Source organism: Mustelus asterias, chromosome 10, assembly GCF_964213995.1.
Source record: "Mustelus asterias chromosome 10, sMusAst1.hap1.1, whole genome shotgun sequence".
In the NCBI taxonomy this organism is placed as follows: Eukaryota; Metazoa; Chordata; class Chondrichthyes; order Carcharhiniformes; family Triakidae; genus Mustelus; species Mustelus asterias.
This window is the reverse complement of record NC_135810.1, coordinates 109,761,516-109,776,594: the sequence shown is the minus strand read 5'-3', so window position 1 is coordinate 109,776,594 and position 15,079 is coordinate 109,761,516. Positions and strand designations below refer to the sequence as shown.

Below are 15,079 nucleotides of genomic sequence, written 5' to 3'. Positions count from 1 at the left end.
GCCCACCGGTACGTTCAGAGGTTGGCCTGGCACGGACAGTTGAAGGGGCTTGTGGGGTGTTGGGGGAGGGGGTGGCGGCGTTAGGTGGGAGGGGACGGAAATGAGGAGAATGGAGAACCTTCTGTTGTCCGTTCCTGTTCTGTGATGTCAGGGGAAGCCCCTAGAACTATTAGCCTTGATTATGTGCTCAAATCTTCGATCGAAGATTCACCCCATCTGAGGGGAGAGTGCTGCCAACTAGTCAAAGTCAATTTGCGAGATATTAGGGCATGACAGTAGAAGCAATTTTCCTAATGACATTTTGGTTTTGGGTTTGAATAAATTAAATTTGGCCATAAATATCCAAACTAGCATTTACAAATCTTGCATCACTTATAAAATCTGCTAATTGCATTTGTTTTTAATCTGCCTTCAATTGTCTAACTAATCAAATTTCGGTTTGCTGATTTTTTTTTGACCTTTTCACGATCATTGACACCGTTATCTTTTTATTCTAAATTTTGGGTAATTTCCCTTTGCTTTTCCAGGCAATGGAACATTGATTGGAGCTTCTACCAATGTGGTGTGCGCCGGGATAGCAGAACAACATGGCTATGGCTTCTCCTTCATGGCCTTTTTCAGGTAAAACTTGCTTGAACACTTTGTCCAAATACAAGAAGACATTGGCTGGAATTCTCCGGCCATTCGATGAACGAGGCAAATTTGTTACACAAGGTGGTGGGTGCCTGGAACTCACTGCCGGGCGAGGTAGTGGAAGCGGATACGGTAGTGACTTTTAAGAGGCGTCTTGAAAAATACATGAATAGGATGGGAATAGAGGGATATGGTCCCCAGAAGAGTAGGGGGTTTTAGTTCAGTCGGGCAGCATGGTCGGTGCAGGCTTGGAGGGCCGAAGGGCCTGTTCCTGTGCTGTAATATTCTTTTTTCTTTGTTCTTTGTTCATTCATGCCGGCGAGATTCTCCAGTCCCGCCAGCAGTGGGTTTCTCAGCAGTATGGGGTGACATCAATGGGAAATCCCATTGACTGCAGCGGGACCAGAGAATTCCTCCACTCGTGAATAGCTCACTGCCTTCCCCCCTTGGTAAACATGTGGCTGGGAGGCCAGAGAATCTTGCCCAGTAAATTTAAGAATAAGCATGTGTTTTGCAATGGAGTTTCCAGTGTGAGGTGGTACATTTTGATAGGGAGGAAAAGAAGGCACCACGTAATAAGAGTCTAAACCGGATAGAGGAGCAAAGGGACCTGGGGCTATACATTCACAAGTCAATATGTGTTAAGAAGGGAAAAAATGAAAACAAGCCAAGTACTGGGGTTTACTTCTATTGGGATAGAATTGAAAATCAGAGGTGTTTAAGGCTGACGTTTATTTATTAGTCACAAGTAGGCTTACATTAACACTGCAATGAAGTTACTGTGAAAATCCCCTAGTTGCCACACTCCAACGCCTGTTTGGGTACACTGAGGGAGAATTTAGCACGGCCAATGCACCTAACCATGGGCGGCACGGTAGCACAGTGGTTAGCACTGCTGCTTCACAGCTCCAGGGACCTGGGTTCGATTCCCGGCTTGGGTCACTGTCTGTGCGGAGTTTGCACATTCTCCTCGTGTCTGCGTGGGTTTCCTCCGGGTGCTCCGGTTTCCTCCCACATTCCAAAGATGTGCGGGTTAGGTTGATTGGCCATGATTAAATTGCCCCTTAGGGTCCTGAGATGTGTAGGTTAGAGGGATTTGTGGGTAAAATATGTAGGGATATGGGGATAGGGCCTGGGTGGGATTGTGGTCGGTGCAGACTCGATGGGCCGAATGGCCTCTTTCTGTACTGTAGGGATTCTATGATTTCTATGACCCAGCACGTCTTTCGGACTGTGGGAGGAAACTGGAGCACCCGGAGGAAACTCATGCAGACACGGGGAGAACGTGCAGACTCCACACAGACAGTGACCCAAGCTGGGAATCAAACCCAGGTCCCTGGTGCTGTGAGGCAGCAGTGCTAACCACTGTGCCACCATGCCTCCCTTGTTGAACTGGACTTTTATTCTCCAGGTGGCTAATAAGAGTGGGGACAATTTTGGCTCAGCCTCCCTGCCTCAGGAGAAAGCGGCAGGAAGGATGGGATTTTCATTCCAGGGGTTTGGGTATGGACTGCAGTCGGGCCAGCCCAGCCAGGAAAAGGTTTTGAGGCAGGATGTGGAAGCGGGCTCTTCAAAAGACCCACCTCAGAGCTATCAGACTTCATCCCAGTTATAATAAAAACAGGCCCTCTAGGGCAACACGGTGGCACTGCTGCCTCAGAGCATCAGGGACCCAGGTCCAATTCCCAGCTTGGGTCACTGTCTGTGCGGAGTCTATGTGTCCTCCGCGTGTCTGCGTGGGTTTCCTCCAGGTGCTCCGGTTTCCTCCCACAGTCTGAAAGACGCGCTGGTTAGCTGCATTGGCCATGCTAAATTCTTCCTCAGTGTACCCGAACAGGCGCCGGAGTGTGGCGACTTGGGGATTTTCACATTGGCTTCATTGCAGTGTTAATGTAAGCCTATTTGTGACTAATAAATTAAACTTCAACACCCTCTCACTCCCCCCATACACTCCCTGTTCCCCATTCAGGTCTCCTCATTTCCCCACACACCGCCTATGGCTCTTCTTGCTCCCCATGCTTAGCTATGGCACTTCCGTGCCCATTCACCCACTGTTCACTTTAGGTACCAATGAACCCTATAGCGACAATAGGTTGTGGAAAAAAAAACTTCCGGACAATATTAATTCAATGATAATGTTCTAATTTCTTTAACAAAAACACTATTAGCTCAAGAGTTTAACAAAAGTGTCAATCATCCAGACCTTTTCAAGGGTCAATAGCGGAAAATGCAAGCACTTGAACATCTTTATTTTGTGTACGTTTTGTGCAATTGACAACATAGATCAGTGTGTTAAAACTGTTAAAAAGCAATGTTTTCCCTGAGTTCAGGTATTTCCGTACTCTAATAGATTTCTGGGCTCTCAGCCAAGCCCCATTATGCATTCTATTGGGTTCACTATACACTGTATATTGTGGGTAAATGAGTGTGGAAATCTTATAGAATGGCAAGAGGGACCAAAGAATTCTGTTGGAGGCGTATCTTAGTATGGAGACATGAGAGACCATGAAGGGCGGGTGGCTGCATCCCTCGCCATGGGAGAAAGAGGGACAATGGGTGTTGGTGAGTACTTGAAGGTTCATGGAAGTTTGGTATGGGTGGGACTTCCTTGGGCATGGGGGGAGGACGAGGAGGACCTTTCGAACATACCATTCAATACGTCTTGTCATGTAGACTATGGTTCACAACACCTCTGAGTTGCAGAGAAGCATTATTGTTTGAAAAGCTGGCTTGAATACATGAACATTGTTAAGGGTCTATCCCTGCAATGGAGCTAGCCAGTTTGGAAATACAGGATGCAGATTTATGACCTGCACTAGCCTGCACTCTTAAAAAAGAGTGTTAAAAATCGGAAACACCAGGAATGGGGTCAGGAACCCTGGAATCAGTTCTGGCACCCATTTTAAAAGTCTACAGAGTTTCCCTGACGCTGAGAATTCAACCCGTTACATTAGCCTTGTATTGAACCTTGGTGAGTTAACACTGGAGTACTTGTAGAGTCCTGGCCTCCCTATTTGAAAAGGATAAAGAAACATTGAGAAAGGCGCAATAAAAATTCGCAAGAATGACACGAGAACTGAGAGGACACACTTATCAGCTAAATCCAGAAAAGGCTTTTCTCTAGTAAGAAGTCTCACAACACCAGGTTAAAGTCTGACAGGTTTATTTGGTAGCACGAGCTTTCGGAGCGTTGCTCCTTCATCAGGTGAGTGCCAGTCCAACGCCAGCAACTCCACATCAAGGTTTTTCTCTGGAAAAGAGAACCCCGAGAAATGACCCGATTGAGGTATTTCAGACAACAGAATAGGGCAAACATCGAGGGAATGTTTCCAGATATGAAGTCACAGGTATGAAACAGTTGCTGACAAGTCAAATCGGGAATTCAGGTGAAACTTATTTAATTCAAAGTTTTGTTAGGTTGAGGAGCTCTCTATCACAAGGAGTATTTAAGGCAAATAACTCAGATACATTTAAGGGGAAGTTTGATAAACATGTTAAGGAGAAAAGAATAATGGGGTTAGCTGAAGAGGAAGGGAAAGAAGCTGATTTGGAGCATAGATTTTAGGGGAGGCAGTGGCGTTAGTGTTCCAAAGACCCAACGTAATGTTCTGGGACCCGGGTTCACATCCCACCACGGCAAATGGTGAAATCCGAAATCACTAAAAATCTGGAATTAAAATCTAATGATGACCATTGTCGATTGTCATAAAACCCATCTTGTTCACCGATGGAAATCTTACCCGGCCTGGTCTACATGTGACTGTCCTGGCCCACAGCAATGTGGTTAGATCTTAAGTGCCCTCTGAAATGTTCAAGCACAATTAGGGATGGGCAATAAATGCTGGATTTACTCAGTAATGAACAGAACAATTTTTTTCATCTATTGCTGGAGCTATGCAGCAAGGAACCTTCGCTTGTGTCTAACATCACTCACTGCAAATCAGGCCTTGGGAATTCTTGATACCGGCACGATGCTGCACTCCCCAGACAAATACAAAATTAATCCCTTCCACAAAAGCACGACTTGGGATGGAAATAGAATTCAATATATTAAGTAACAATAGCCAATAGTAAGTAGCTTCTAAGGTTTCCCCAGAGACATGAACATGAGATAGGCCTGGAGTAACGCAGTCACCTTCATTAAGTGAGAGGAGTTATTCTTAGCCTCCTACTTCTTAGATTCAGGGTACTTGGTCTAATTGGATCCTGACAGCAAGGTGAAGACAACCCCCTCTGGCCCACCAGATCCTGAGATCTTCTTGGCTATTTCTGGAGAACAACACAAATAGTTTCCTGAGAGCACAAGAATTGACTGGTTGTTATAGAGTCATCGAGTTTTACAGAACAAAAAGAGGCCATTTGGTCCATTGTGTCTGCTCCGGTTGTCAAGCCCCAATCCATTCTAATCCCATTTTCCAGTGCTTGGTCCATAGCCTTGTATGCTATGGCGTTTCAAGTGCTCATCTAATGCTCAAATGTTCCCACATCTAGTGATGCACAAGGCAGACTATCCTCTGTTCCCACAATAAGGTTTTTCCTAAAACTGATTGCTAGCATCTCACCAGGGGCTTATAGCTTGGGGTATACCACTCCACATCAAGCGTGGCTGACCAGGGGTCTCTGTTGCTTTCACCACTTGCCATTGTCATGTGTCGGAGGGACCGTGTAGATTGACACTTAACCTGTTTGACCGTGTTATGAACACACCTTCACTTGGCCATCAGATCCTGGGGTGAGACTTGAAGTGGAGATGTCGGCGTTGGACTGGGGTAAATACAGTAAGAGTTTTAACAACACCAGGTTAAAATCCAACAGGTTTATTTGGTAGCAAATGCCATTAGCTTTCGGAGCGCTGCTCCTTCGTCAGATGGAGTGGAGTGGATCCACTCCATCTGCCGAAGGAGCAGCGCTCCGAAAGCTAATGGCATTTGTTCCCAAATAAACCTGTTGGACTTTAACCTGGTGTCGTTAAAACTCTTACTGTGAGACTTGAACCCAGAGTTTCCGACTCAAAGGCAGGGACCCTACCCACTGCACCATAAGGCCTGCTACAGAATTGACTAGGACTACTCTGGGCAGGAACGGGGAGAGAAATCTTTCACGAAGAGATTCAGCCCATATATCTTGCCCTTGTTCAGTGTTGGGTGGTGGGGGAAGGAAAATTGCTCCATTGAATACATAACTGCATGGCAGCACAACGGCAGTCACTTGGTGCACCAAGCTTGTATTTGGAATGATGCGCCCTGATTCTATTTTCACACCCCATGTTTCAATGCACTGAGCAAAAAATGTTTCATTACGTACATTTTATATTCTTTCATCTTTCAATTAGTATATTGGATTTATAAAAGTTTCCGTCTCAGTGTATAATGAGCCAAATCAAACACTTCCTGAACGCAAGCCATTAATATTCTTCAGTGAACTGTGAAACTATCAAGTGGAAGAGGTCCTATTATCAGTAGATCATTGGTGTCGCACTAAGGACGTAGCTGATTAACTCTCAGTGTGTGCTATGTACTCGACTCCAAGCCATTTCAGATCTGTTGTGGAAAGCATTTACCAAGACCAATGTGATATTAATTAGTGTTCTGACACTGGGTGATACCTCTGTTAATTACCTCTGAGCTTCTGCCTTCACATCGGTGTCATGTATGGGTGCAATACTACGGACAGATGTGAAAGAAGAACTTGTCGCTACGCGGCACCTTTTTACCTCAGAACCGCCCGAAGCAATCCACAATCAATTAAAGTAAAGGCAAAATACTGCAGATGCTGGAATCTGAAACAAAAACAGAAAATGCCGGAAAGTCTGAGCAGATCTAACAGCATCTGTGGAGAGAGAACAAAGCTAACAGCGTGGTGGCACGGTGGTTAGCACTGCTGCCTCACAGCATAAGGGACCCAGGTTCAATTCTAGCCTTGGGTGACTATCTGAGAGCCTTATGTAGGCCAGACCAAGAAAGGACAGCAGATTGCCTCCTCTGAAGCACATTAGGAAATCAGTTGGGATTTTATGACAATCTGGTAATTAGTTACATGATCACAATTGTTGACATTAGTTTTTTCTGGATTTATTTAATTAACTGAAATGTTAAATTCTCTTTTTGATGTGAAAGGAGTGAACTCATTAGTTCAGGCCTTGTGGATTACCAGTTAAGCACTTTAACTGCTATACTACAGTTCCTGATAATGAACGGTTCAATTCTCCCATGCCCCTGCTGATGGGTTCAATGATGGTTTGGCAGGAGGCCAAAAAATCGCTTTTATCCTGGAGTGAATTTTCCATTGTTGCCCATCATGGCAGATAAAGAAGCCCCCTGGTGGCCGGCATGAAACTTAATTGCATCTTGCTAATGGGATACAGATGAAGGCCTGACCGGAATCTTCCCCTCACGCCTGATTCTGCCAGCGGGAAAACACACCGGTCTAGAACACATCTGGAATAATGGGGCATGCAGAAGTTGGGATTTACCTGAAGAATGCCTGCAGCAGCGTCCGGAGTTTGGGATCAAGGTCGCCAGTGACCCTGGACTCTGGGACTCTGGTTGGTTGTGCACTGCTGTGGGTGGGGGGAAGCATCTATCAGGTGGATTGTCCAGCTTCAGTGTCTTCAGGAGGTCCATCTTCCAGCCTCAAGAGTGTTCCTGGAGACCCACCTTCTTTATCAATAAGTTCATCTTCTTCCTTCAACAGTGGGTCAGTGATGTTGGGCACCTTTTAAATATGGCACCCAAATATGATGGTAAAACGCGTGCAATCAAGGCCACCCAGCCACGCAATATGACATTAAATTCCCAGATGCATAATTGATGAAGCTGGAGTGGGAAGGTACGGCCTGGTTTCCCATCAGTCTCTGCAGTGGGAAACAACCTCCGCCTCCTGCCACGGGACTTAGTCCCAGTTGGGAGAATTCCGCCCACACTGTTTGCTCTGCACTATCTCTTGGCTGAGTTTCAAGACCCACCTCTTGGTCTGATCCTATGTTATTAACATTGATTTTAATTATTAATTTGGCACCCAAACCTCATGACAATTCCATTGTTGGTCTCTGACCATTGTTTGAGGCGATGCTTCAGTAGTCTCAATAAATACAAACCAAGAGATTTAATTGGATCACTATCACAAATTAAAAACTTGCCTCATAAGTTCAATTATATCCTTTAATTAACTTTTTATGCACACTGCAGGGTCTCCTCTATCTTTAATGAGAAAGTTAAATATATTCCCACTGAGTGAATTCTCCAATCTCAGGAAAAAGAGATTGTAACTGAAAAATGCAGAGTTTATCAACTGATGAACTTTTGGGTAGCTTTTAAGCGACAACGTGAAATGTCAGCGTGGAATAATTTACGAGGACTTCAAAACCAAATGGGAATCCCTGTTTTTTTGGAATAGCCACATGATTAAAGCTGCATGCAATATTCTGGCCGGGCTGGGCTGGGTTAATGTATTCATGGATACTAGGATTAAATTGGAATATTGAGTCGTGCAACTCATCATCAGGAGAAAACCTTGGGAATTATTTGTAACTCACAATTGCCATTGAATCAGAGGGAAGATATTGCCTGGTAAATTTTCTTGCACTCATTGAGAAAATTACATCCCAAGTTGACCATGGAAAAGACTTTTATATGACCTATCTAATCTTCCAAAATAAAATAAATGACTATGACGTGGCGAATCTAAAGACGCTTAACAAGAGTCAGCTGTAGGCAAACCAAGCAACACTTTATAGCGGTTTATTCAATACTCGTTTGCACAGAGGAGAATTCTCTCCCAGATTGCTCTATGCGTCAATTTAAAGGTACACAGTTTGCATCAGTTATTTATATCATCTTTGTGAGACCTCATCTCTTGTCCTTCTAGACAGTAGTGGTCATGGGTTTGGAAAGTGTTGCCTAAGGAACCTTGGTGAGTTCCTTCAATGCATCCTGGAGATCGTAGAGGTCACTGTATGTGGATGAGGAGGGCTTGAATGTTTGTGGAAGAGGTAGCAATCAAGCGGGCTGCTTTGTCCTGGATGGTGTCAAGCTTCTTGAGTGTTGTTGGAGCTGCACTCATCCAGGCACGTGGAGGGTATTCCATTATACTCCTGGCTCGTGCCTTGGACATGGTGTTCAGGCTTTCCCTCTGGGTGCTCCGGTTTCCTCCCGCAGTTCAAAAGACGTGCCGGTTAGGTGCATTGGCTATGCTAAATTCTCCCTCAGTGTACCCGAACAGGCGCCGGAGTGTGTCAACTAGGGGATTTTCACAGTAACTTCATTGCATGTAAGTCTATTTGTTACACAAATAAAATAAATTTTAACTTTAAAAACTTTAAACTTTAAAGGCAGGGGTCAGGAGGTGAATTACTCACCACAGTATTCCTAAAATTTGACCTACTCTTGCAGCAAATGTATTTATAGCGCTAGTCCAGTTCAATTTCTGATCAATGGTCACCCCTAGGATGTTGATAGTGGGGGATTCAGCGAAGGTAACACCATTGAATATCAACGGGCGATGGTTGCATGCTCTCTTGTTGGAGATTGTCATTGCCTGGTACTTGTGTGGCGCGAATGTCACTTTCCTCAAACAGGCATGTATGTATGTATACACCTGTTTGAGTTTGGCCTAAAATGGCACCTAGTTTACAATTTAAACAAATAGATCAATACTTCCGATCCTAAGAGGTCAGAACAAACATTTACCAACATTTCCTCTGGGAAAATGCTTTTATACGATTGTTTCAGCATTGTCTACAAGATGTCATTTATGCTTGTTGATTTGTTTTATGTTCTCCATACTCCAAAGCCAGTTGAGACAGATTAGCAAGGAAAACCTCAAAGGATGCCTATTCCGTGATGAATTTTTTTTCTGTCTCCATGATTTTCTCCTTCATGTGTTCTCACTGTTCAGATCAGTCTTGTCCCTCACTCTGCTGTGCTTTTCTCCGTCCACATCCTTGTGGCTTCAAATTATTTTCTTGGAGCAAGTTTTGTGTTCCAGTTTTGCATTTAGGTTAAGATTTATGTCAGGTCTGGGTTCTGAAGTTTTGTCAACTTCAGAAACGAAATGCTTTCAAGGGAGAATGTAATATACACTAAGTGATTATGATCTTCCATCAACCACAGCTTCACATTGTGCTGACTTTGACAGAATTGGAGCAACGCCGCGTTGCTCGAGCCAGACCTACATTGTTGCAAGCAGAATGACAGGAGTCTTCATTAGTGTGTTTCTGGGAAAGGCTTTTACTAAACTGATCGCAAGATGTCTGCCCCCAAAGCATGGCATGGTCACATGACTATGGAAACCTGGGCTGTCAATCAGACCAGTTACATTTTGAATCCCTAATCACCACCACCGCCGCCCCCCCACTCCCCACCGCCCATTCATATTTAACTAAGGATACAAACGTCTCCTTTTCCCCAGGGAACAAATGGCACATTTGTACCCACTTCTCTGATGGATTTTTGCTTTTGTCTTTTAAAAAGCATTTAGATAGTTACATGGATAAGATGGGTATAGAGGGATATGGGCCAAATGCAGGCAATTGGGATTAGCTTAGGGGTTTAAAAAAAAGGGCGGCATGGACAAGTTGGGCCGAAGGGCCTGTTTCCATGCTGTAAACCTCTATGACTCTATGGATTAGCAACTGTTCAGTCTCTGCATGCGCATTGCACACGATGGGCGGGATTTTCCAGCCTCAAAGAGCAATGAACAAAGAAAATTACAGCACAGGAACAGGCTCTTCGGCCCTCCAAGCCTGCACGTTTGCCCTGAAACGAGAAAATCCTGTCCGAGGTCAACGGACCTTTCCATGGTCCGCCCGTCGCCCGCTCCAATTCCCGTGGCAGGCAGGATGGGAAAAATCCCCCCCCGTAATCATGTGTGCATTAACTGTTCTTCTGGGTAATGTCCTTTGCAGAGTGTTGTTCCCACGGCACTTGTTGCCTTGGCTGTTGTTCCACTGCGGTTGGGATTGATAGTAGTGCTGCACTCACTACAGCTGGTGATATCCCTTCTTCCTGACTGGCCGATTGCTGTGAAGGAACAGCTCCACTCGTTGTTCAGATGTGCCTACGACTGCAGAGGTTCATGTGGCCATTCATTGCACTGGCCGGAACCTTTCCACAGTTCATGCCAGCAGGATTTTCCCATCCCACCGCAGTGAACGGAGATTTGGCTGGCCGCCAAATTCTGGGAGCGTGGAGTGAACGGGCGGTAAGGTCGCGCCCATTGCGTACGATCGAAGTGCCAATTTCTCTCCGGATGAGCCGGGTTTCCACATGGGCTGACTCCTGCTGGACCTGTTGAAGGTTTTCACCCTGATTGCCTACCCAGTCCTCAGCTCTGGCAATGGTTTGGCAATCTTATCCAACTGAAATTTGGCATTCTGCCATTTCGCCTTATGCCTGTTACTACTCACGGTTTCGGCAGCTTGCTTGCTATTGAAAGGATAGTTTGCTTGCGGCGTGACAACAGTCTTTGGACAGGACTACTTTACATGCTGTCAGTCTGTGTGTTTTTTCACCTGAGGATTTCCTTGTATCCGTCAGTGCTGGATTTGCTCGATTTTATGATAAATCCTTTGGTGATTTTCACGGCCACCTCAAGTTTTCCGTTCGACTGGGGATAGTGCAAAAGTTAACTCCAGCATCGTACTGAGGGAGCATGGCACTGTCGGTGGCATCGTCTTTCATATGAGATGTTGAATCGAGACCCCCACCTGCCTACTCTGGTGGATGTAAAAGATCTCATGGAGTTATTCCCGCTTGGTGTCGACACGAGAGCACACGGACTGCAATCAGTACTGCAAACCTTGCCTGACCTATCCCTTTCGCCCCATCTGGCTCGTAAAGCCATTGGAGCACTGCTATTGCCCTCCTGCCTTGGGTTTTAGCAACTCTTCGCAAACCAGGAATCAAACTGGAGGCTTGTCTGGTGTTTTTGTGACTTGGCTTACTTGCTGCTTGAACTAGCCTGACCCATCGGGAGAGGCAATGTCAGCTGCTTCTCCTGTCCAAGCTCTTCTTGTTTTATGAGAACCAATTAAAATATATCTACAGTAGGCTTTTCAATTCCTGAGCTGTCTGCAATGTCAGAGATTTCCAAACGTTTTGTTAACCTCCAGAGAAAATGTGGAAGATTGAATGAATCATTTCAATTCGCCAGATCATCAACAAAAGCACATGTAATAAATCACGGAAGGAAAGGATGGGATATAACAAAACCCAACGGATGAAACTAAGAACGCATATCCATTTATATATCACCTTTCACCTCCGCAAACTATCCCAATGCGCCCCACAGCCAATATAGTCACTGTTATATAGGCAGACTAATTAAAGGTTTAGCACCACAAAATGTATGAGTGTTTGAAACATAAGAACAAGAGTAGGCTATTCATTCCCTCGAGACTGTCCTGTCATTCTGTGAGATCATGGCTGGTTTTTACCTCAATTACACTCCCCCAGTTTTGCTCCGTATCCCTCGACCGTACACGCACGGTCACGAAAATTGTTATTAACACACAGCCTTTTGGAGGACAGTGTTTGAGGTTAGCCTTTGCAGAAATGCACTTTCTGAGTTCACCCCTAAATGGCAAAGTGGTTCACACTGCTACCCCAGGGCTGCAGGAACGCGGGTTCGATTCCTGCCTTGGTTACTGTCTATGTGGAGTTTGCATGTTCTCCCCGTGTCTGCGTGGATTTCCTCTGGGTGTTCCGGTTTCCTCCCACAATCCAAAGACGTCGGATTAGGTGCATTGGCCGTGCTAAATTGCCCCTTAGTGTCCCATGGTGTGTAGTTTAGAGGGACAGGTGGGGATCGGGCCTGGGTGGGATTGTTGTCGGTGCAGACTCAAGTTGGACTGAATGGCCTCCTTCTGCACTGTAGGGATTCTATGATTGTGGATTTACTAAAGCTCAGTGTAAGACTTCTCCCCCTGCTATATTGTAACGTCCTGCTTCCACCGGACTCGTAACTTAGTGGAAACTTTGTAAAGATTGACAGCAATAAAAGTGCTAATGAGAAAGATAATTCTGATTGTGAATTTAAAGTGGATCGTGAATGTATCTTATGAATGAATCTGCCAAAGCACCTTTACAAGGTGGTATTTGAGGGCCATAAAAAAAGCTTCCTATTTATATTTGTTCATGGAATGTGAGCATTGCTGGTAAGGCCAGCCTGTAATGTCCATTCCAAATTGCAAATGAAAAATCTGAATCATTCCATGTGGTGGAGGTACGTCCAAGGGAAGTTAGGGAGTGAGGGTGGCACGGTGGCACAGTGGTTAGCACTGCTGCCTCACAGTGCCAGGGGACCCGGGTTCGATTGCGGCCTCGGGTCACTGTCTGTGTGGAGTTTGCACATATTCCCCATGTCTGCGTGGGTTTCCTGCGGATGCTCCGGTTTCCCCCCACAGTCCAAAGATGTGCGGGTTAGGTTGATTGGCCATGCTAAAATTGACCGAGTGTCAGGGGGATTGGCAGAGTAAATATGTGGGGTTACGGGAATAGGGCCTGGGTGGGATTGTGGTCGGTGCAGACTTGATAGACTGAATGGCCTCCTTCTGCACTGTAGGGATTCTATGAACTATTCTATGAATTCCAGGATTTTAATACAGCAACAATGAAGGAACGGTGATTATATTTCCAAGTCCAGAGGTGTGTGACTTAGACAGGATCTTGCCGGTGGTCGTTTCCTCTAGCACCTGCTGTTCTTCTAGTTGATACTGATCACAAACTTGGAAGAAGCTGGCGAGTTTATGGAGATTTCCAGCTAGCGGTTTTATTTTATTCTTTCACGGGATATGGGCATCGCTGGCGGGACCACCCACTCCTGAGGGCATTTCGAAATCAATCACGTTGCTGTGGCTCTGGAGTCACATGTAGGCCAGACCAGGTAAGGGTGACAGATTTCCTTCCCTAAAGGGTTTTTATGACTTTTAATTCCAGACTTTTATTGAATTCAAATTCCATTGGCCATGGTGGGATTCGAACCCAGGTCCCAGAGAATTACCCAGGATTTCTGAATTACTAGTCCAGTGACAATACTACTGCACCACCGCCTTCCCATTAGCAAAATTTACATGGCTCAGCTGTCCAAATGGGCTTATTATTATCATTAAACAAATAAGAGGGATATGGGAGGAAGGAGGGGTCAGGATACTGAATTCGATGATCAAAATGATTGGCAGAGTAGGCTCGAAGGGCCGAATGGCCTACTCCTGCTTCTAGTTTCTATGTATCTATGTTTCTAAATGTAATGTTGTCATTTCTGACACACATCTTAGAGTGGAGCCAATGGTAACAAATTTAATAAAGGCTCAGGATCTGGTGGCGAAATGCCAACAAGTGCAATGGTGCTCGCTATTATTAATGTGTAAATTATTCAGTGACTTGTGGTGAGGAAGGGATACTCCATGAATTGCAAATTGCCGCAAGCCGCTGGATGATTTGTGCCCCTCAGCCTCAGGTCTTGCAGGTTGCCCTCAACCTCCCTGGTGCTTTTAAGAACTTGCTAATCATCACAGAAAAAACTAGTACTTAACAACATAAGTACCCTTTTAATGATGCGTTAATTGTTATTGTAAAATCGATCAGCCTCTCTGGTCTAGAAAAGGACAAATTACCCAGTTGATTTTCATTCCTGCAGGTGGTAAATCTTTCTTCAGGACCAAAAATGTTTTGTTTTTCCATCTTTCCTCCCTTTCTCTCTTGATACAAATATTTTTTTCCCTCTCTTTATTTCTCTTTCTCCATGGTTTAATTCTAATTACCCACCCCTGTCTTGCTATTCTATTCCTTCATTCTTCAAAGTCATTAGTTAAGGAGATGAATGTGCTTCAATCTTCATCAAAGTCCCAGATGTCCTGCTGCCCTCACACTTCCATCTAACAAGTTTTGAACTCAAGGATGCAGAGAAAGATCTCACCAACAATGCAGCTAAATCTGGGCCATAAAATGAATTATGTTTTATTGTATTTCATTTGAATACTCCAACATGTACCTTAAGAAGCTTTCTGTGGAAAACTGGGAATGATTTTACTTCAGACATTTCATTACGAAGTTGTGCCAACCATGACGCCAAATTAAACGAACCCCTTCTGCCTGCCGTTAGTCCATATCCCTCTATTCCTCTCATATTCATGTGCTTATCTAAAAGCCCCTTAAATGTCCCTATTGTATCTGCCTGCACCACCACCCCTGGCAGCGCATTCCTGACACCTACCATTCTCTGCGTAAAAAACTTGCCCCTCACATCTCTTTTGAACTTTCCCCCTCTCACCTTAAGTGCACGCCCCCTAGTATTAGACATTTCAACACCGGGAAAAAGATTCTGACTGTCAACCCTATCTATGCCGTAATATTAGTTCATAATTAGTTTGTAGACTGCAAGAAACTACAAAGGGTTGTGAATGAAGCCCAGTCCATCACACAAATCAGCCTCCCATCCATTGACTCTG

The 15,079-nt window shown here is 45.0% G+C and overlaps 1 protein-coding gene across 1 annotated transcript in view; it reads left to right on the top strand.

Annotated features, from left to right (window-relative positions):
- oca2 (oculocutaneous albinism II) overlaps nt 1-15,079 on the top strand; it is a 331,959-nt gene that overhangs the window by 267,814 nt on the left and 49,066 nt on the right. Inside the window, exon 20 of the mRNA XM_078221469.1 lies at nt 528-621. Within this exon, the coding sequence (XP_078077595.1) occupies nt 528-621 (94 nt within the window). The remainder of the gene's footprint in view (nt 1-527; nt 622-15,079) is intronic.